The sequence below is a fragment of the Heterocephalus glaber genome, unplaced genomic scaffold, assembly GCF_053883595.1.
Source record: "Heterocephalus glaber isolate CG9 unplaced genomic scaffold, H.glaber_assembly_v1.0 deba00001452, whole genome shotgun sequence".
In the NCBI taxonomy this organism is placed as follows: domain Eukaryota; kingdom Metazoa; phylum Chordata; class Mammalia; order Rodentia; family Bathyergidae; genus Heterocephalus; species Heterocephalus glaber.
The window spans coordinates 21,647,491-21,670,987 of record NW_028258302.1 but is presented as its reverse complement, the minus strand read 5'-3'; the positions used below and the strand labels follow the sequence as shown (position 1 = coordinate 21,670,987).

Below are 23,497 nucleotides of genomic sequence, written 5' to 3'. Positions count from 1 at the left end.
TTATTAACTCTGAGGGCCTAACAAATGCTATCAGTATTCATTGTTTCAATATACAGCTCATCATCTGAAGCTTGGAAATCATTTTTGCCATTCTTTTCCTTTTGTGAGAGATGCTAAAGTAAGATCCAAGCCCCAGGAAGCACTCTGAGCTCATCATACAAGATGCAGGACTAGACACTGCAACACTGTCTACATCTGCATTCTCCCAGTTATATCACGTGGTGGGAGGGCCCTTCCTTGGGGTCACGACAACCAGTTCTCACTGTGACTACAAGAAATGTTTCTCAACAACCAACATGTACCAAACCGATAAGGTGAAATCAAAACAAAAGCAGGATCTTGGGGGAAATTCCCAGGATGCTTCTGTGTGCTCTTCAACTGTAATACAGAAAGCTCATAAACACAAGAAGAAAACACCCAGAAAGCCAGCTTTATGTTAGGGAAAAGGGGAATTCTAGCTAGCAAAATAAACGTCTCTGGAGGAAGATACAGTGGACCCTTGAGTTATGACCCGCCTGACATACAAACAACTTGGGTTAGGACTCAAATTTTAGTTTTAACTTATGGCCAAAGTCTTGAGTTATGACCTGAATGCCTGCCACTTGTGCTTCCAGATGGTCTCAGATACAGACTGAACCCTTAAAGAGTTCTGGAAGGAGCATTACAACATCCTTTCCTGTGTGGGGTTAATTGAGAAATCCTGGGCCAATGTCTCTCTAAGGACACTGAGATCTGCCTGGATACAGGAGAGAGACTTTGAAGGCTGTGTAAAGGAGCCTGAGCCTTCAGTTGACCAACTTGAGTTACAACCAGCCCTTGTGAACGAATTGAGTTCATAAGTCAAGGGTCAACTGTATTTAAAAGAAGGAATGATGAATTAAAGGGGTTAAGGAAATGCAGCGACAGGTTCTATTATTGCCCAGGAAGATCACCTTCTGCAAAATTCTTCAAGTAATAGAGGCTGCTACAAACTGAGGCCCCAGGGATCCCATTCACTTGTGGGCAGGTGTTTTTATCCACAGCCTCTTTTAGCGCTTCTGGGTAACTTGAACCCCTGGAGATGAACTAGTAATCTGCTGTTTGTATCTGTGCTCATTTCTGGCAAGCCTGACACAGCCAGGGAAGGCATGGAATAAGTTAGTCCTGAATCTGAATCTGAATGCCACCTTGGTCAATGATAGACAGCTATTATCCCTCCTGGCTGGGCAATGAGAAGAGAAAAGTAAGGGAAGGAAAGGCTGTACTTGAGAACTCAAAGGTGATTCCAGACCTTGACTAAGGTAAGAAGTTAAGATGTGGAAGATGAGGCTCCTTTTTATATGATGAACTGCAACTACTGCACACTTACTCTTCTGCATTTTAAGATGGGCTCCAGTGGAGAAGGAGGGCTAGGAAAGGCTGATCACTGCATAAGAAGATATACTCACATAGGAGAAATGAGCTCTGCTATTCTATTGTACAGGAGGGTGACCACGGATAACGTATATTTCATAAGAGACAAAAAAGGATTTTGAATGTTTTCACCATCAAGAAATGATAATTTGAATAGATGTTTACTCTGATTTGATTACAGTGTATACATTATCAAAATATCACATGGTACCCCATAAATAGGTAAAAATTTTATGTCAATTAAAAATTAAAAATGAAACTGAAAGAGAGTCAATAGAAGACTATATATAGTTAAAATTTCAATAAGGTAGACTCCAAGTCACAAAGCAAAACCAGGGAAAGTCACCAACCAAATACTTCTCTTTTAGCTGAAGTCTAAAAAAATACAAAAGAACACTGTTAGAATCATCAACATAAGGCACCTTCCTCTGTACCTGAGAATGACACCCAAGAGCTAGTCACCAGAGTGTATGTATGATGGTTGCATTTTGGAATCAGAAGGGACTGGTTTTAAAGGCCACTTCTGCCCCTTACTAGCTGTGTGACCTTGTACAAGCTACCTCGTAATCTCTCATGCCTCCCCTTCCACATATGCAAAACAGGAGCATGACAAGGCTGTGGTAAACATGAGGTGGTCTGTAATGTTCAGCACACAGAGGCTGGCTCAATCCAGGTCCCTCTGCATGATAAACCCACCAGCAATGTGCAGAAGGCTGCTTGGCGTAAAGAGGGGCCCAAGAGCAAACACACTGAATCTCAAAGCCTCAGTCTCTCCTTAATCCGCTCTTCAGATTTACACTAGGTAGGCCTTAGTCCTGAGATTTTTAAACACAATCTGATAGTGCCGATTTGCACAACAAGTGAAATTTCTACAGATAATATAACAAGCCCATAGTAAATGCTTTATATACATTGTTATTTAATCCTCTTGGCTACCCTGAGGAATAATATGCTCATTTTACTGATCAGGAAGCTGAGGCTCACAGAGATGAATTCATGATTCCAAGAGTGCACAGTTCCTAAGCAGCCATGGCAGATGCAGATCTGGGAGACACTTTCCTCTATCCTGCACCAGCCTGCCTTCCAATGAGCACTATTTTATTTCCCATTTTCCTTGATCTTACCTCCTCCTGCACCTAAGCCCTAACATTCTATATGCCTTAAAATCAAACACATGTTCTCCAAATGAAAAAGTAAACCCTGAGGCTGTGAAGTCTCATAAATCTGTAGCAGTTTACAACTGCAGCATGGGTTGGTGGAAGCGGAGAGTGCCTATGAAAACCTGCCACCCTCAGGAAAGGAGAAAAGCATCATGTCTTGGTTCCCTCAAATACTCTAGGTACCAAATGTAATTGGCACACCGAGAGTGGCCACTTGGGGAAAAAAAAAAAAAAAGAGTGGCCACTTGTATTTGGAGAAAAAAAAGTTAAGCCATTTTCCATAAGAGTAGCTTGTATTATCTATCGTCTGGAACCAAAGGCCCAGCAACCTGTTCAGAGTGGCAGATGTGGCTCCTCAAGGCCCAGAACAGTGAGGTTTGCAGCCCACTTTCTCAGAGAGATCAGATCCAGCTCTGACATCAAATGCAAACTCCCTTGAGTCCAAGAGCAGGAGTGTCCACAAAAGAAGTCTCTTTCAGCTTTAAGAACATGCTGCTGATAATACCAGTGCTACTATCAATGCTAATGACAGTTAATACTACCGTGCGTCTGCCTATACATCATGTGTTAACCTGCTCAATCAAACCATCAGAAATACTTTTTCTTTTTTTTTTTTTGCTGTGTGCACACACATATCTGTAGTGCTGGGGATCAAACCCAGTTTTAGCAATGTCAGGCAAGCACTCTACCAAGGAATCAGACCCAGCCAAAAATTGCTACTTTTATTCTCCCTACTATAGACAAGGAGAAAGAAAGGATGAAGGAAACTGCTCAAGTCTCCAGGCTTGGACCTGATCCCAGGCCTTCTGATGCTGACACCTGCCCTTCATTGCCCTGACTGGGGAATCAAGCAGAAACTCCAAGAGCGCCTGGTCATGTGACTTCAGGACAAGTGCTCAGCACTCAACACCTTGCAGAGCCATTGTACTGTCACATATTATTAGGAGCACTGTTCCTACCACAGCCAGACTCACTAGGCCAGCAATGCTAGTCCAAAGTACAGAAGCGCAAAGAGTGCGTGGTCTTGATCGCTGGAGCAGAACCTGCTCAGCTCCTTCATTCCTAACCATGAGCATGACACCAATGACTAGCTTGGCCTTGTGAAAGAGCCAGCTGGCAGAGAGTACAAGTCCGAAGGCAGATCTGGACACTACTGTGGTCTCAAAGCAGAATCACCCTGCCTTGTTATTTAGTCTGTATTAGGCTCAACCACTAAAATGCTAATACCCCCCCCTTTTTTTTTTACCCACGGCCTTTGCACTGAGCTACATCCCCAGCCTTTTTTCTTTCTTTCTTCTTTTTATTTCTTAATTTTGAGATAGTGTCTCTGAGTTACTAAATTGCCCAGGCTGGGCTCAAACTTGTGATCCTCCTGCCTCAGCCTCTCAGAGGGCTGGGGTTACAAACATGCACCCAGCAATACCCAATCATTTTAGACCTAGAAAAATGGCAATTTCACATAGTTCAACATAACTTTAAAAAAAGGCTTACATTAAGGACCTACTAGGTGTTCATTCACTCCAAATGGAGCCATGGTGTGTGCCAAGGACAGTGGAACATCTTTATAGCAATCACAACTCTTGAGTAAAAGGATTTATCACTCAACTTCCCTCCTAAAGTCAAGAAGCAAAGTTATGAGGCAAGTAACAAACTCAAACTGCTCCTAACTATTCAAACTGCTTCTTTCCCTTCAGAAGCCCTGCATCTTACACTACATATACAAGGTGCCCAGGACTGAGATGGGCTTCACAGGAAAGTCAAAGGAACCCTGGAAGGCTCTGTCAACCAACAGTCCCCAGTACAACAGTCCCACATTTCTGCACAAAGTCCTGTCCTGGTGACACCACATGTGACCCAGGTGGCACTTTCACCAGTGGCAGGTGTTCTTCTAAAACCAGGCTTACAGTTCACTAAGTTCCCACCACTTTCATCTCAACAACTTGAACCAAAAACACTTCTGACTTCTAAACTAAACCATAAATAAATAAATAAAATGAACCCAGACTTCCTCAGCCACTGTGGGCCGAGCCTACAGGGGAACCCAGTTTCCTCATCTATATAAGCAGAATTCAATCAGCATGAGCTTTTGAATGGGGCTGGCTGGCCCTACAAGACAACTGCCACTACTGTATCTATCTGGGACCTTTGGGTAAGTTACTACACCTTTCTGAACTTTCATCTCCTTATCTGCAAAATGAGGAAACAGGCCTCCTAGGGCTGTGGTTGAATGAGAGAATTACTGTGGGATGCTCAGGCAGAAGGCGGAAGGGGACACAGTTGTGAGCAGTGGAGACTCCAGGAATGAACGTGCAGTCATCCAATGAAGTAATGCTGCTGTTTCAGGGAATCCTCTAGCTTCAGCACCACCAGCGCACTCCTCAAGACCAAGTCAGAAGTCTCAAATCTCAAGACAACCAGGGATCTGCATCCCCTATGCCTGGAAGAGACTTTAATAAGACAGATGGTCTGTACGGTGCACACAGAGAAAGCAATACAGTTCATGCTGGAAATCTGAAATAGAGCAGCCCTGGCCAAGGTCACCAGGCAGTCAGAAGAAAAGCAAAAGACTAATAAATTCAGAGATGAGCCAGGGCAGAGTGGCTTCTTCACAATGACCACTGAGTAAACTTTTCAGACGAGGGTGTGTTGGCCAAAAGCTTCGCCTCTCAGTTTCTGAGCATAAAACTGCAATGCCGGAAGCTGCACACATGAAACAAGAGATGGCCCATCAGTACCAAAGCAAGCCAACCCTGAACTCACTTTCTGGCACTCACAGCTACAACAACTGAAAAGGAGGAGAAAGGACATTTGGCACCACCAGGAAATGCTGCTGGGTCAGTTCAAAGTGAAAGCTTACTATTCATCTACCCTAGCAGAAAAGGTACAGGCAAAACGCATCTTTTCATAAGTTTACCACAGTTATGTGTCACTTAACATTTTGGTCAAGAATGAACTGCATATACCATGCTGGTCCCATAACATATCACATGCCCTGTCACAAATGTCACTGGAGGGCCGGGGATTTAGCTCAGTGGTTCTGGCGCCTGCCTCGCAAGCGCAAAGTCCAGAGTTTAATCCCCGGTACAAAAAAAAAATGTCATTGGCTCCACACTGTCCCAGATCAAATGCAAACTCCTTAGCTAGGTAGTCTATGAAGTTTGCACATCAATTACCTAAGGACACATTTCCCAGAACGTGTCCCTAGCAATGCATGGGCTGTATTTCAAGTTAAAAATATTTCACTTAGTAAATGGAACACCCAAATGTTATACTAAGACCAATACTGTTAAATCAAATAACGGTTTCGGAACAGATTCTAACTCAGAAGGGTCCTGTGAATTCAGCACAATAAAAGCAGAAGTTAAGCAGAAGTTTGGGGGCCAAACCAGTGGGGACAAGCACCTGCAATCTGCCCTGAGGTAAGAACCTTGAGGCCAGAAAACATTGGGCTGGAGTTTTCACCAGTGCTCAGTTTAATCAGTCTGACCCTACAGCTGCCAGCCCTGGGCCAGGGACTTCACCTCCAGGGACTCAGAAGAAGGGGCCAGTACTTGCCTCCCAGGCTGGTGGGAGGTTAAATGAAACATCAGACATCAACCACCCAGGTTAATAAAAGAACCACACTAATAACAGCCAACACTCCTCTTGCACTGACCTGTGCCAGGCACATCTACACTTTCCACCCACAAGCTCACTCAACTCTCACACAACCCCTACTAGGCAGATGAATGGTAACCACCAGGGTTGCTCCCTCAGAAGAGACAGGACTAGAGGACTGGAAATTGACCACTATTAAGTTGCAGATGAAGGCTCCTTTTCAGTTTTTCGGAGACAGCAAAAAAGGTAGAAGCATGGTAAAGAGGTGAGCAGGGGCCCACCTGTATCCTGATGTGGACTACCAAGCTCTGCACACAGCCCCAAGTCTTCCAGAGTCTTGGATGTGCTGCTTCCTCCACTTTTAAGAGTCAGACCCACGTATTTAGTGGGTCTACCTGACTAATCGACACATCTTCACAGAATGGATGACTTGAAATCATCACTTGAGGCTGCTCAGCCTGGCATCAGGACTGCATAGGTATGGCTCAGTTTCCTCACCTGCATAATGGGGTAACACGAGAACCTGTCCTAGCAGTCTGCATGGAGTATTGAAAAGCAGTTGGTAACCCAGCTCCTGTTGCTCATAGCTGCCCAGCAGAGCTGCCCACACTGCAGTCTCCCTCAGCAGACCAGGCAACTAAGGTGCTTCTGTGAACTCCGGGCTGGACGTGGTGGCGCCAGCAGATGCAGGCTGGCTGACTGGAGGATCACTGGGATAACCAACTAGGCTGAAATTCCCGTTCAGTGCTAATAGGATATCAAGGCTTTGCAGACATCACTATCTAGGATTTAAACTGCCCAGAAATAGCTTTGTGTCGATGATCAGCAGCCCAATCAGAATGCCTGCACAGGAAGTTTGGGGACAAAAGGGTCCCCTCAGCCCCACAGGTGGAAAATCTCTACATCTCACTCTGTTTCCTATCTTTATCTTTCTCCACCATCCTGCCTTTCCACACTCACGGACACACAGCATTCCGGGCCCTCAACCTCTCGGGCTGATGCCTACCAGGGCCTGCCTGCTTCCCTCCTATCCCTGTCACCTCCCCAGCCCCTCTGCGCACCATGGCCAGAGGACTCTTCCCAAAATACCACCACTCTGCCAGCCTCCTCAAATTTCAACCTGCCCTGTCAAAAATGTCACTGGCTCCACAATGTCCCAGATCAAATGCAAACTCCTTAGCTTAGCAACCCAGGCATCCATCAGCTCACCCCCAGGCCCAGGGCGGAGGACCTCCCTCTCATCCACTCCATGGTTCTCAAGCTCACAAGGCTGCTCAGACACCTGACCTTGGCATTGGTGGAGTAGATTCACTCTGACTGTGCCCCACCCTGCCCTCTTTGCCTGGGCAGTCTTCCCAAGCTGGCTGTGGCCTGAAGTATGTGTTTGCTGTAGGAGATGGAACACAAATCACACCTCCATACACATGGTCCTTCCTAAGTCTTTTCTAAGCCAGGTGTGGTGGTGCCTCAGTTTCCCAGCACTCAGGAGGCTGAGGCAGGAGGATTCCTTCGGGTTTGAGGCCAGCCTTCGTTACAGAGTGAGTTCAAGGTCAGCCTGGACCACACAGCAAGTTGTCTCAAAAGATAACAACAACAAAAAAAGAAAGTCTTTTCCAGTGATACTTCCTTCTTCCTGCTGCACTTAAAAGTTTTAGATGCATCTTGCCTATCCTCCTGCATTAGACTCTGAATTATGGCTTCTACATGTGTTCCTTGCCGTGTGATGTTCAGAATAAGACAAACAATAACCACAGCTACCACTTACTATGTGCCAGGCACCAGATTAAGTACATTAAAAACTTCATTTCTTTTTCCTCAGATCCCTATAAAATGCTCTCCTCACCCTGCAGATCAAGGGCTGAGATTAAGGGAGATGGGATACTCAGGCCACACACTGAGCAGTAAACAGGACTCAAGCCAAATGTGCCCCACTGCAAAGCTACCTCCCAGCTCTCACCACTCATTCACTGAGTGTTTCTAAAGTACTGAGTGCCAGAAGGCCAGCACAAGGTGCAGTGCATGAGGCCCACACTCCAGCAGAGCTCGTGGACTTTCCCCAGTCCTGCCCCTTCTCCCAAACCTGGAAGAACACAAGGACTCTCTGCTCAAAGCAGGGTCCAGTAGCCCTGAGAAGGCAGCCAGGCTGAGAAGAGCCCACCTCACAAGGGGCCCATCATCACAGATGAAGGGTCTCAGCCTCGATCAGCGAAGATCTCCAGTCAAAGCACAGCCCAAAGCCAAGCACACTTTAAAGCAGCCATCAACAGCCAATAAGAAGTAGGGAGAAGGGGCTCTGGAGACGCTTCTGGAGTCAGGAAACACAATTCCTCCATTAGCTACACAAGGACTAAACATATGCCTCTTTGTACCTTATCTATAAAACAGTGGCAATAATGGTTAATGTTTATACAATTATGTGTTCAATAATATCTGAAGCACTTGACAGTATTATTTCATGATATCTCATTTAACCCTTCTTATGAGGAGGTACTATCATTATCCTCAGGTAGTATGCTTCTACCTTCTCATACCTGTGGTGGTGAACCTATGGTACAGATGCTGCAGCAGGTACACAGAACCCTCTCTGTCACACATGAGCCAAAGTATAGGAGTTGTTTTTTCTAAACTAAAACCTCTATATTAGGGTTTAATTGCAATGTTGTCACTTCATGATAAATGAGTTCTGTGTGGCAGTTTGGGCACTCAGTCTCTAAAAGGATCTCCATCACTGTACTATGCTGCCTCTTGCCTAACCTGGCACCTTGCTCACTGGGTTGTTGCAAGGACAACTCGCTGAGCTAAAGCTTCTAGTAGACTATGGCACAGGGCCAGTGACTCATAAATGTTAAGTCTCAGCTAGGTACAGTGGTACACACCTGTAATCTCAGTTACTTGGGGAGGCTGAGGCAGGACTGCAAACATGAGGCAAGCCTAGGCAACTTAGCTAGACTCTGTCAAAATAAAAATGAAAAAGGCTGAGGACGTAGCTCAGTGGTAGAGGGCTTCCTTCCATGCACAAGGCCCTAGGTTCAATCCTCGGGACCACAAAAAAAAAAAAAAAAAAAAGTTAAGTCTCCATCTCCAAACACTGAAACATTAATCTGTAAAAGCCAAGCTCTGGGAATGGCACTGCTCTGGTCCCAAGAAGGGTGATCTCGCAATAGCATGATCTGGCTTCTACACCTCACCCTCACCAGAAGGATCTGCTGCAAAGAGAAATGGGACAAGATCCTGCACTTCAGGTCCCACTACCCAGTGTTTCTGAGCAAATGAGTCCCTCACAAGAGACAGGAATATCTAAATCTGGTCACACTGTCACTGGACCTCTCAAGCTTCGGGCTCCTTGTTAAGTACAACAGGGGCTGAGCTATAATCCAAGTCCTGCTTCTGGGGCACAGGAGCTCCTCAGTCAATGGCAGTGACCCAGGATGAAAGGCTGTACTTCCATGAGGCTGCATTCCCAGTGGGACAGTGCTCCAGGTGTGCGGAGGTACAGACTTGCAATACACTTCCACTGCACTGGCAGATGGGAGAGCAGACACACCCCAAAAGGCCTGGGAGTGAGCACAAAAGGCCTGGAGTTGGGCACAAGCCCCAACTTTCTCTTCAACCTCATGCTATAGCTCATGCTTATGTGCTTATATAGGTACATTAAATAAAGCTCTTTCCCCTTAAACTTTAGGTAAAAGTGACATGCCCATCCCCTAACAATGGATGCTGTGCGGGCACATACCCTTGTCTGTCTTGCTCTGTATCTGTGGCACATATGCAGCTCAGAATAAGCACCTAGCACATACATACCGAAGTCATGCTATCCTGTAAGTTCAGACATCCCCTGGCATGTCTCTGTACTTGCCTAGTGGGGAGCAGGATTTTGAATAGTGAGGTACCTATCCCCACACCATTTCCCTGTGCAGAGGGTTACCTGTCCTCTTTCCTTCCCCATGGAATGTAAAGGTATAGGACTTCTTCTGGAGTTATAAACAGAACATCAGCTTTCAAAGGCAAGGCTTATTCACCCTCTCAATCTCCAAGTATTGATCATTGGCTACTTTTTACAAGTATTTCACCAAAAAGAGGTCAGTTGGGTTGAAATGAACAAGACTATATATACATGGGGTCTGAGCTGACCTGTGTCTTATCCACACCAGACATTCACCAAGACACTTTAGTACCAACTCTACTGCTTTACCTTGTAAAATGAGGGACTTCTATCAGCTCCTGTTAGGCAAAACCATCTGTGATCTATAAGGACAACTCCTGAGGAGCCCACCCTGGCTCCTTCCCTGCTACAACCCCACCATCAAGCACCAGAATTGTAACTCTCAGAATAATCATTCCTAAATTAGAACCCAGAGCTGTGTTAGGAAAAGTGCTTTGAAATCATAAAGCACATAGGGGTGGTAAGATTATGAGCTGATAAAGGAATGCAAATAAACGCCATTTACCTATGCATTCTTAGATGGGAAAGTGAAACTAGTGCCAACAAAAATCATGGAATTCACTCCAAAGTCAAAGCAAACCCTTATTTCCTTCAATGGTAAACTAAGATCTAGCTGTTTCTCTACCATCAGGCCTACTGAAAATAAAAACCATGGTGGTCTAAATCAATCTGCCTATGATACACATTCTTTTTTTTTTTTGGTACCAGGGATCGAACTGGGGACCACTGAAACCACTGAGCTTTATAAATCCCGGGCCCCAATCTGCCTATGATGCAGCCCCAACCTGTCTTGTCCCAACTATGCACACTGGTTTATCAAATTATTCAAGTAAAGAGTAAATCTGACAATAAACAGTCAGAAACTATTTATGAGCCTAGGGGACACTAAGAACAAGTTATTGAGAGGATAAATATGAAACCCAAGTAGCTAAATTCATGCACACAGACACATCTCAAGAGAGCACTCAGCGGTTTTGTTTTTTTGAGATAAGGATCTGGCTATGTTGCCTAGGCTGTCCTCAAACTTGAAATCCTCCTGCTTCAGCCTCCCAAGTAGCTGGGATTATAGGTGTGCACCACCACACCTGGCCCTCCAAACCATTTCTTTCAGTGCTGGGTGCTGCTCTAGACCCCAGGGAAACAGCTACCAGAGAAAACAAAAACCCCTATCCTTAAAAGAGCCTGCATCCCGGTAATAAGGTTGCACTACTGAAAAGTATATCCTATGCAAAAATTCCCGCACATACCCAGTAGACCAAAAATACTGCTCCTCTCTTCCCATGGCTGAACATCCCATTATTATATTTCCTAAGCAGTATCATTACATCTTCGGATACATAAGCAGCTTGGTATGATGGGAAGAACACAGTTGCCTACCAGATTTGAGTCCACTGATCAACTGTGGCTCTTCCACTGACTGAGCAACACCTTGAGTAAATTACTACCTACCTAAGCCTTGGCTTCTTCACTTGTAAAATGGGGATAGCAAATATCCCAGACGATTTTGTGTGAGTTAAATGAGCTCAGGCAGATAAAGTACAGTGTCTGGCAGATAGTAGTCCCTTCTCTATCCCCATCCAGTCTTTTCAAATTGTCCAAGTGAGAGCCAAGTACAAGATTCCTGAGATGCCACATGCGACCAGTATCCCTCTTGAGTCATTAGCAGCACTTTCCATCCAGTCTGGAGAAGGGTCCCTCCCTACCTGATATGCTGATTGGAGCAGCCCCATCAAGCCACTCCACCCATCCTCTCCCCCTTCTGCCCAGAGAACACGCTTAGAAAACTTCAGTCCACTTTTACAACTGTCCTGGAGAAGTCCTTCTCCACTCAGGCTGGTGGCAAGGCCCATCCTTCATAAGTGAGTTTCAGCCAATAGCAACAGGGCAAAAATGACATCTCTCATGTTTTCAATCAATATAGAGGAAGGCATCAAGAAAAGACTCAGCCAGCCAGTCTGAATTTGTCTCCTTAGTTCAACAGCAACATTATTAAACAAGGAACCAGAATCCTCCAAAACATTTGGGGGCCAAAATCTATGGCAATCTTATGCCTGCACTGGATAGGAGGCACCCACAGGGGCCGGATGCAGCAGGTGGATGGCCCTATAGTCCATTCATTGAAGGTCCCTAGACCAAGTGAGGCGAAGTCCCTGGCCGTTCCAACAGGTCTGCCCTGCAAAAGGTTCCAAAGGGGATGGAGGGCAGGCTCATGTGTGTGGGTCTATGTAAAATTCAGGCTGCTCCTTCATTACCAAAACAAACTTGGAGTGGAGCTTACTCTGTCTTGGGAGTTTCTCTCACCTGATCGGATGCACCTCCATAATCAGCAGTTCCAACCCTTACGAGCTGACAGTTCAGATGGAAAGGGAGGCTGCGCCTGCTCCGGTGCATGGTCTCCCTCGGCAGGGCAGGGCGCAGGCTGGGCTCTGAGCCTGGTGGCCCCCACAGGCCTGCGGCCTCACAAGCGCGATTATGCGTTCACCTCTGACTGGTCTGCTCGCCTAGCTCACCCTACTGCTCCCACTCAGGCCGAGGCGCCCCAAGGATGCGCCCTGAGCTCCTACGGGCTGACGGCACCAAGACGGCGCCAAGGGAAAGGCCCTGGGCTGCCTTCCGGGCATACAGATGCCTGCCTTTCCCCTTCTGGCCCTCTCCCAACCTCCCCAGAAGGGGCAACCTTCGACCCTTAGGAGGCCCAGCACCCGGGTCATATCCACTCCGACTGGAGCGCTCCCCTGCCTCCCACAGGATCCTAAGGCGCGCCCCAGGTACAGACGAGGGGGCACCTGGATCGAAGACAGGTCGGGGAGAGGGAGCAGGGCCCTCATGGGAGGCCAGGGCTAGGGACGGACGGAGTGGGGCTGGTGCAAGCTACGCTAAGTGGTGAGAAGTCCGGGGAACCGGTTCACGGGGGAAAGGGGGCAGAGAGGCCCAGGCGGGGGCTACTGCGGGGGAGAAGCGGTCCACACTCAGGTCCATGCAACGAAGAAAAGATTGATGGCGCGGAGAAGAAACAAACCTAAGCTCCCATTGGAGGAGGAAGTGTCGGGGGTCCAGGCTGAGGCGGTGGAGAACAGTAGAGTCTGGGGGGTGAGGGGCCTAGCCTGGGCCATGGCAGGGAGAAACGACGGCCTAGCTTGGGCCGTGGGGACAGACTCTGGCCATGGACGGAGGCAAAGGGACCACACCTGGGTCAGCAGAGGGAGTGCCTGGCCTGGCCCGGCCCACGGGGGAGGAGGGTCTGCCCTGGCCTGCGGGGAAAGCAGCCTGCACACGGAGGAAGACGAAAGTGGGGCTCCAGCTGGAAACAGGGGCGGGGGCCGGAGAGGACGCAGGGTCACCGACCACCTTGGAGACCCGCGGCCCGGTCCAGAGGAGGGACAGTGGCTGCCTTGGGTCCCGGACCCCGCCCCTCCCCCACCGCGGAACCACCCTGCTCGGGCCGGGGGTCGGCGCAGACTGAAGGACGCGAGCTCTGGCGGGGCCGCCGGGCCAGGGCCGGGGCCGTAGGGCCTTTACCATGGTGGCGGCGGCGGAGGTCCCGGTCCCGGCGTCTGTGGCTCTCCCCCCCGCAGCAGGGCCCAGCTCTTCCACTTCCCCGGGTGCCCAGGAGTGAACATCCGGGTCAGCGCCCCCCTCCCCCCCGCGCCGGGCCGCAGCCACCTTCCTTCCCCGCCCCAGCCGGCCCGGACCCGCCCCCCACGCCGCCAGCTCCTGGCCAATGAGCGCTCGGGGCCTCGGCGATCGCCAAGTATGGAGCGCGGCGCGCGGGGCGGGGCACCGACTGGGAGCGGGGCCGGGCCTGAGGGGCGGGGCCGGGCCTGAGGGGCGGGGCGGGGCTTAGGCCGGGGCTTGGGCTGGGGGTCCCGGGGCGGGGCCGGGCCGAGGGGGCCGAAGTGCGCTGCAACTCTGAGCCCCGCCCCAGAGCTGCAAATCTAGAGTGGCGGAGGGAGCGTGCGCACACGCCCCACAGACCCTGAGTTTGGGATGCGGAAGGTTTGGGTGCCCTCCCGGCCCCACCCGGTGCACGAGCTCACGCCGGCGGCGGACCCGGAACTGGTGCCTACAGCCGGCCAAGTGCGGGCAGGCCCTGCGCCGAGAGCGCCCAGCGAGCGGAACCTGACTTGGAGTCCCAGCGCTGCTGCTTTCTCCAGAGGGACTTGGAGCACGTCACTCCACCTGAGCTGGGTCTGATCCTCAGAATTCAAGAGCTTCAGGCTACCTTTTTTATTGAGTACCTGCTGAGTACCAGGCACGAAAAGATGACAGGTGACTTAAAGATCCCTGCCTTGGTCGCTACCAGGATAGTTGTGAGGATGACAAAGGTAAAGCGTTTAGAAAAAGTGGGCTCAATAAATACTAGCAGTTATGCGTACTTTCACCTTTGCTGCAGAGAATCAGCCCGTTTGCCTAATACGAAGCTGTCTCCTTACTCCATGCAGTGCCTCAGAAATTCTCTCTCTCTTTCCCTCCCTCTGTCTGTGTTTAGAATTAAGTCGAGTCATTCATGAAGTGTTGGTAACCTATAAATGACAGGAGCTCTCTCCACGAGCTAGCCCCTCTACTAGGCCACTGAGTTCGTACTTGAATAAGAACTCAAACATTTATATACACCACACAGGTAAGTCCCGCAAAAAAAATGGTATAGACCAGTATTACAGGAGTTCAGAGAAGGGAAGGAGATTTAGGGAGTCCGTTCTCAGCCAGTGTTTATTGCACCCATATGCCAACAGCCATGAGCAAACAGTCCATGCTGGCATGGAGCTGGACTGGGGGGGGGGGGGGGGCGTGTGCTGGGGATTGAACACAGGACCTCGTGCCTGTTAGGCAAGTGCTGAGCTGTATCCCCAGCCCTGTGTGGATCTTGGACATCCACCAGGAGAAAATCAGCTACCAGGTAAAGATAGTGTCCAGGTGACCAGAGATGGGGAGAAAAATCAGAGTGAGGGAGCAATAGGCAAGCTAGCAAAGTGTAACCATGTTTTAATGGGTGGTCATGGAGGACCTAACTTAGGAAGTAACATTCAATCGGACAGTGGAAGAGAAGGGGGAGCAGGCCATGTGGAGAACAGACAGCAAAGACAAAAGCAAAGGATAGCAAGGACAAAGAACTCAAATGGGCTAGACTCCTGTGTGTTCATGGACAGCTAGGAGGCCAGTGTGGCCAGCCTAGGTTAAGTAAGCAGTTCAGGAGCCTAAAGACAGAGCTGTGATGAGCTCTGACATAGACTCTAAAAGGACCATGACCAGCTCTGTTCTGAACAGGCTATAGGGGGACTAGAGCCTTAGAGTGCTATTTCTGTCGTCTAGGCATTTTTATTTAAAAGGCACTGATATTATGCTTCCTGTAAAGTACTTTACAACTGTAGCTGAGTGATAGAGTGTGCACTTTGCATATGCTAGGTCCTGGGTTTGATCCCTAGAACCACCAAAAAATAAATTGGGCTGAGGGTTCAGCTCTGTCATGGTGTATCTACCTATCATGTACAAAGCCCAGTGCTGCAAATATAAATAACAATGCTGATTTTTCTAACAGAGGCCCCAAAAAAGTAAGGAACCTGGCTGCACAAAGATGAAGGTGCTTTAGACCAGAGCAGTAGGATTGGAAGGGGCAAGAAGTGATGGTATTGTAGGTGTTTGCTGATGTGTTGGTGGTAGGAGGTAAGAACCAGGAAGAAGTCCAGGATGGTGCTAAGATTTTTCACTTTATCAACACTAGAACAATTTGCTGTTTATTGAACTAGATAAGATTGGAGCAGGAGCAGGGAGTTTGGGGGGGAGAGAGAACATAAGAGTCCATTTGGGGCAAGTTATGTTTGAGAGGCCAATTGGAGTCTTAAATGGAGGTGTAAAGTAAATAATTGGATATAAAAGCCTGGATTCGGGGAAGAAGTCAGAGCAGAGATAAACAGGAGAACCGTCAACTAGAAAATGGCATTTAAAGCTATTTAAAAGCACAAGACATCTTGATGAACTCACTGGGAGGTGAATATAGAGAAGAGATCAAGAAGATTAAGAGAAGCCAGGAGACAGAAGGAGTGGCCCAGGGTCAGAGAAGAGGACCAGGAGAAGGTGCTTACCTCTGAGAAGCCACAGGATACAGTCATGAAGGAAAGCTTTCTGAAATAATTGACACTAAGAAAATAAGAAACAGAGGAAGCCTTTTTCAAAGTGCATTATCTGTAGTTTCTCATTGAATCCCCAGAACAACCCTGTGGGAGCAATACTGTCATTCCCATTTTACAGACGAAGGAACTGAGACACAAAAGGGTTAAGTAGATTGGCCCACATCAGGTAATCTGGGACCAGAGTCTTCAGTCATAACCCCAGGTCTGATCACAATGCCTCCCTGCTCAGAAACTTGAAAGGCCGAGAGTGGTGGTACACACCTGTACTCTCAGCAGTCAGGATGATGAAGCAGAAGGATCACAAGTTTGAACGCAGCCTGAGTAACTTAGCAAGACCTGGTCTAAAATTATAAAGGGTTGGGGATATAGCTCATTGTAAAGGCCGTAGATTCAATCCCCAGTGCCGCAAAAAAGAAGGAGGAGGAGGAGGAGTAGGTGGAAGAAGAAAGAAGAAAAGGGAGACAAAGGGGGAAATAAAAAAGGAACTTTTGGCACAATTTTTGGATAATACTTTAAATAAACATTTATTTTTTTGCTTGAAAAAGAAACCTGTGAAAGTAGTTATAATAAGAGGGCTCAGGAACCACCACAGAATTCAGGGACATGAACTCCATCTCTATCATAAGGACCCCATTTCTGCTTCTCTTTTTGCCTTTGCTACTTTATTGGCTTCCTCAGCCTGCTTATAACCTTATTCCCTCAATGTTTTAACTTATATGGAGGTCTATCCTGTTGACCTTTGTCCCTCTTTTATTCTCTTCAGCAGCTTCTTCTATTCGCTGACAACTTATTCTTGTGTTTTATAGTTCATACTCCCAAGACTGAATCTAACTGGCCTAGTTCAGACTCGCAAGACTGAATCTAACTGGTGACAGTTCATTGGCCAGATCATTGTTCTGTCCACAGATTGGCTGTCCATAAATCAAATCCCACCCCTAAATCCATCAACTATTGCCATGAGCACGCGCCTGTGGGCAGACAGGCAGGCACCATAAATATTTGTAGTACCATTTCCCTTCCCCTCTTCTAAAAGAAAAAGCCAACTGCCATCTTATTCCACCTGCCACTTCTGTTTGCTGCCATGAACTGACCTTCACCTCCCTCACACACCTTTCTTTATGACTTCAGCGTCTGTAAGCAGAACCTACAAGAATTCTTCCTGATTTTTCACTTATTTCTTCCCCTACAAGTGAGTTTCCTTGCCCTGTCCTCAAATACTCACTCCCATGACCTCACAGGCTTGCCCTTCACACTAATCTCACACTATCCCTGAAAAAAACCCCAAAGACCTCAGAACTGATCTTAACCTCCCACTAGTGTCAACACACAAGCATTTCTTCACCTTCATCCAGACCTGTAAACCTTTGACCCTGCCTGATTTTCATGTTATCTTTCCCCTTTGGCTCACTTAGTACTCATCAATAAGTACTCAATTTAAGTAAGGATTGCTACACTTCCTTCCTTGCAAACACCCATAAAGCCTCTGCCCCTCCCTTTGTAGCTAACTTGCCCAACCCTCACAAAGCCCAGCTACTCTCCTACTCTCTGCTTTCATCCGATGTCTGAATGTTCCCAGGAAATTGACAGACTGCTGTCACTTAAAGTTGATGTCCACAGATTTCAAACAAGCCTTCACTCCTGCCTAGAAATCTTATTTTTTTCTTTCTCTTTCCTTCTTTCTTTTCTTCCTTTCTTTTTCTTCCTCCCTTCTTTCTCTTTCTCCATATATATATAGATAGATATATCTATAGATAGGTAGATAGATAGATAGATACCTTTTTTGTGGTGCTAGGGATTGAATCCAGGGCTGTCACATCGGCCTACATCCGCAGTCCTTTTTCATTTTGTGACGGCCTTGCTAAGTTGCCCAGGCTGGGCTAGAACACACGATCCTTCTGCCTCAGCCTCCCTCACAGAGTGCTGAGATTACAGACATGCACCACCACACTGAGTTCATATTTCTTTTTTATAGTCAACTCTCACATTCTAAAATGAGGATGTTTCAGCCTTCTTCCTCAAACTTCCTTCGTCCTCTTCTCATCCTTTGCTTTAAGCAGATTACCTTCCCTCTCACTTGAAAAACACAATAGACTCAACCAGACAGGAGCCCTCTCAAGTCCCAACATCTCTGCACCTTCCCTGTATCCTCTGCCTTCCCTACTTTTACAGTGTAGGTTTGTGTTCCTCTCTGACCTGAACTCTGGATTTCTCTTCCTTCATCACCAGTTTCTTAATACTGGATCATTCCCATCTGCTTCAAAACATGCCCTGCTGTCTGGTATCATAAAAGTTTTAATACCAACAACCCAAACTGCTTGATCCCTCATTTTCTGCTAGCCATCTTCCCCTTCACATCAAAACCCTATGGGCTCTCTCCAGGGCCTGATTCTACACAGACTCCAGTTTCTCCTTGGGGGTCAGGCTTCTACCCCTGCTTGCCCGTAAACTTTGCTCTTCTCAGGCTGGTCTAGTAATTCTGTGTTGCAGAAACCCACGGTCACGTGCGGCCTCAGTCTACCTCTGACCTCTGGGATCTGCTATGACTGCTCACTCTCCCCCTTGCTGCACTAAACTAGGCTTTCCTAAGATGATCCTCTCCTGGTCTTCCTGTTTCCTCTGAATATATTGGATGGCTCCTCTTCCTTTTCTGAAGGCTTAGTTCTGGGACCCTTCTCTCGTACCTGAATCATCTTTTGGTCACTCACTATGCATCTTCAACATTTAGAACATAGGCGTTCCATGGAGATATGTGAATGAAGCTAATAGCATCGACATGATAGGATTAGTGTGTGAAGGCACAGACCAAGTACAGATAATGAAATGATGGCTACTTTTTAAGGAGCTTACTATGTGCTAAACACTTTTTCTATATTATCTCATTGACTCCTGCAACAATCCTTTGAGCTAGGGACTTTTATTATTACTGTTTTACAGAAGAAGAAATGGAGGTGTAGACAAAATGATTTGCATGAGATCACACAGATAGGTGAATGGATTTATCCTCACCTTTGGTCTTTCTGACTCAAGTGGTTTTAGAACCACCAAATTGACATAGGTAGCTGCAAAAGGCAGTGCTGCTGGGCCAGGGATTTAGCTCAGTGGCACTGAGCCTGCCTCACAAGCGCAAGGTCCTGAGTTCGATCCCTGGTACTGAAAAAAAAAAGACAATGCTGTTATACTTCCCAGAACATACTATATGACAACCTACACATAGCAGGTGCCCTTAAGTACCTGCTATGGCCGGTGGGAAAGAACCCTGAGCCCTGTAATAGCATCATTCAAGGTCGTTGAGGGCCTCAGAGAAACCATCTTCCACTATATGCAGATATGCTTCTGCTGACATAGGCCACACGAAAGCAGACATTACCCAAGGCTGGCCAACATGGTTTCTATAATTTCTTTCTCAATTAAGTCCCTGCAGCTGGAACTGTTGGTTAATAAATGTACAATTATCCCAGGAGGCTGGGGATTGCTTAACTCCTCAATCACCTCCAATTAACAGGTATGGGCCTGCTGCCTGAGTTGGGGGTCTTCCCAGGTTACTAAAGTGGTTTTAGGTGCTTTGCTATTGCTCTGGAGCTATGGGAGGACCCTGGAATATGCCAGATTCCAGCAGAAGGGAAGGAACACCCTGTGGTGATCTTGTCTTCCCTATCATTAAACTGACTTAAGAGGTCACTTCTGGGGTATCTACAAGGTATGCATACCCCCTTTTTTCTACAATTTAATCCTTCCTCATTTTTCACACATTTAGTTTATCCTCCCACCTCCAAGTCCAGAGGAAAGGATCCAGGCTGGCTGAAGCCAAAGTTTGGCTTTGGCCATACCAATTGGTTTGGGGATAGGCCTTTCACATAATTTGGGCCCAAGTGCTTTCTGGAAAACACTAATCAAAATAAACTGCCCCAAGGGGAACTGTGCATCAAGTAAGTTTGGAAAATACTATAAATGATGGTCTTTGGAGGATTCTATTCTCCAGGAACCTTGCACTTTGATTATCTGGTCTCTCCTCAAATCAACTACTCCTCTCAACTAGATGGTTACTCTGGTTTTAAACATCCCTGTGTCTTTGTGTGTGTGTTTGTGATACTGGGAATGAAACCCAGGGCCTCCTGAGAGCTAGCCAACTGCCCTACCACTGAGCTACACTGTCAGCCTTTACCTTTTTTTTTTTTTTTTTGGTTCCAGGGATCGAACTCAGGTCCTTCCATTTGCGGGGCAGGTGGCAGAACCACTGAGCTAAATCCCCGGCCCATCCTTTACCTTTTTTTAAAGAAAAAATTACTTGACTCTCACACCTCTTCTAGCAGACACTGCCTCTCCAGTCTTTCACAGCTGGAGAGTTGTTTGTTTTCTCCCTCCACTTCCTACCTCCCATTCTCTGCTCTCACTCTCTCATTGAAATAGCTCTAAGGGCACCCTTACCTCCCAGGGTCCTCACAGAGGCCCTTTTCAGTCTCATCTCCTGTGACTCCAGAATAGCATTGAACACTGTTAGCTGCTTTGTACTCAAAGCACTTTCTTCATGGCTTCCATGACATCACAGGACTCTCCTGGCCTTTATCTCACCAGAGGTGAGATGCTCCTTCTCTTAGAAGGGTGGCCCTTCTCTCTGTTCTCTACAGACGTATACCCTTCTACACAGCCACTCAGGGACGGAGCTCCCAGAGATTGGGAGCAGGTTCTCTCATCTGTCACTTTGTGCTACCTCCTTAGCTAGTCTCACTCAACCATGGTCATGGCTTCTGCTACCAGTAGCCTCAGTCATGAGCCCAACCCTGGGGCTGACAGACATGAGGACCCAGTAACAAAGTAAAAGACTGTCTCCTTGATAATGGGGTAAACCAGGGTACTCACCAGAAGAAGGAGAAAGAGATGCTAAAAAAGAAAGAGAAAGAAAGGAAAGAAAAAATCAAGATGGTCACTGCAGGCATTCTGGGTAAGCTCATGCAAATGGGTGAAACACTTCTTTTGACTCTCAAGAATTTCTAGTCATTGGAAGGACTGAGTGTCGACCCAAAAAAGTGCTGATTTTCTTTGAAGACAGAAAACTGTGGTTTGTTGAGGCAGCCTTGGCTAGACAGCTTAGATCAATTTTTTCCACCCATCAGCATCTTGAAAGAACATGTATGAAAAAGGGGAGGTAGACCACTAGCAATCCACTTCTTTTTAATACAGCCCAGAGCTTCAGGGCCAAGAGGATACTTTTCTCTGAGGTTAGACACAATCATCTCGGGGTTTGTTTTTGCTTTTCTAATGGGTACCTGGGAAAACTCACAGCTGTCTTCTTCTGGATCAGAGTGTTTGTATCCTGTCCATTGGGAAGGTCTTGATGGGAGCTGTAGAAAGGCCTCTTACACACGGGCCGGCTGTTGGAATTTTATGTATTTGGGAGAATACATGTTCAGAGCATGACACTGGCCAGCCAGCCTCCTGCCAGGCTTGGGCTGGACTCCACAGTGCATCTCAGGCTGACTCTCCTCCCCTTGGGCTCAGGATAAGCAGCGTTGCCGCTCCAAGTATCACTCTCCGACAGGACCCCAGAGCTGGGCTTGAGGCCTATGTTTCCATGGAAACCCTGTATTTTGTGTACCTTATCGGCTTACCTATGAGGCAGGGAAGGATTTATCACTAACCATTAGCATAGTGTCTGAGATATGGTACAATATGAATGAAGCCCATCAAGTTGGGAACCAGAACTCCAAGCCCAGTCATCCAAGATGCAGTCCTCAGTCATCCACAGCTTCTCCCAAACTCACTCCTCATTGCAATCAGACATTGCAATGTTTCAAGTTGGGAACCAGAACTCCAAGCCCAGTCATCCAGGATACAGTCCTCAGTCATCCACAGCTTCTCCCAAACTCACTCCTCATTGCAGTCAGACATTGCAACGTTCCAAATGAACTCAACCAGATGCAGAACTGGCATAAGAGTGATAAAGTGGCAGGATTTAGAGAACAGTCCTGTGAAAGGTTTTACTAAGAGATCAGAGCAGGCCAGTTGTGGTATGCAACTATAAACCCAGCTACTCATGAGGCTGAGGTGGGAAGATCACTTGAGCCCAAGAGTTTGGGACCAGCCTGGGCAAGATAGAGAGATCTTGTCTCTTAAAAAGTTAAAATCATTGAGTAATTGGAGAATTTTAAATACCATTTATAATAACATTAAAATAGGACATATTTAGGGGTTAATTGAAAGAAAGATATGCAAACCTTGTGTGATCTGAAAACCAGGAAAGGTTGCCAAGGGAAATTAAAGATCTCAATAAATAGATGTACCCTATTTATGGATTGAAAGATTCAATATTATTAAGATGTTCATTGTCCCAAAAGTAATTTACAATCAAAATCAAAATCACAGCAAGTTTTGTTACAGAAATTGACAAACTGATTCTAAAATGTATATGGAAATTTAAAGAATATTTAAAACAAACTCAAAAAAGAGGAAAGAAGTTAGAGAACCTGCTACTTAATTTCAAGACTTATGATAGAGCTAAAGAGATCAAAACAGAGGGGCACTGGTGTAAGGATAGACACAAAGAATAGACCCACTGTAAATACATTCATATAATTTTTGCCAAAATGCTATCATAATTCAATGGGGGAGAATACTGAACTAGAGCAACTGGAGATCCATTTACAGAGTGATGAATCTTGGCCCTTACCACGTACATATGCAGTTCAAAGTATAGCACAGACCTAAACATAAAAAGCTAAAACTATAACATTTCTAGAAGAAAACAGGAGAAAATCTTTATGACATTGAGTTGGCAAAGATTTCTTACGATATGAAAAACATTAACTAAAAAGGGAAAGACAATAAATTGGATTTGATAAAATAAGAAAATTTCTGGTCTTCAAAGGCCATTGAAAGAAAAGGATTTCAGAGCCTTGTAAAACACCACTTCAACACATAGGGCCAAGTTTGGTGGCACAAGCTTATCATCCCAGCACTCTGGAAGACTGAGGCAGGAGGATCACAAGTTTGAACCCAGCCCAGGAAACTTAGCAACTTAATGAAAGCCTGTCTCAAAATGAAAAATAAATAAAGGATTTGGGATGCAGTTCAGTCTGAAGGCCCTGGGTTCGGTCCCCACTATAGAAAAACAAAAACAAAACAAAAAACACATAAAGGACTTCATATTTTTAAAAAGAAAGTTATAGTCTCTCTACTATATGTTTCAATTCAACTAAACACATATCAGCCTTATTTTCTGTTCAAGTGAATCAATAGAACACATAGTACAAGAGGATCATTGTTGAACTTTTAACTCCCAT

The 23,497-nt window shown here is 46.6% G+C and overlaps 1 protein-coding gene and 1 long non-coding RNA gene across 10 annotated transcripts in view; one reads left to right on the top strand and one right to left on the bottom strand.

The window, feature by feature from the left end:
- Capzb (capping actin protein of muscle Z-line subunit beta) overlaps positions 1-13,766 on the bottom strand; it is a 127,300-nt gene extending 113,534 nt beyond the window's left edge. Inside the window, exon 1 of one of the 8 annotated variants that reach the window (XM_087215104.1) lies at positions 13,612-13,766. In XM_087215104.1, the coding sequence (XP_087071230.1) occupies positions 13,612-13,614 (3 nt within the window). In that variant the 5' untranslated portion in view covers positions 13,615-13,766. Of the gene's footprint in view, positions 1-12,393; positions 13,073-13,111; positions 13,410-13,611 lie in introns of those variants that run through there. The other 7 variants (XM_021262949.2, XM_087215103.1, XM_087215105.1 and 4 more) reach the window with 7 other exon arrangements.
- Positions 13,767-13,937: 171 nt separating this feature from the next.
- The window catches only part of LOC110350404 (uncharacterized), a 37,159-nt gene continuing 27,599 nt past the window's right edge, over positions 13,938-23,497 (top strand). For both annotated transcript variants that reach the window (XR_002396951.2, XR_002396950.2), the window contains exon 1: positions 13,938-14,417. This is a non-coding gene — a long non-coding RNA (uncharacterized LOC110350404). The remainder of the gene's footprint in view (positions 14,418-23,497) is intronic.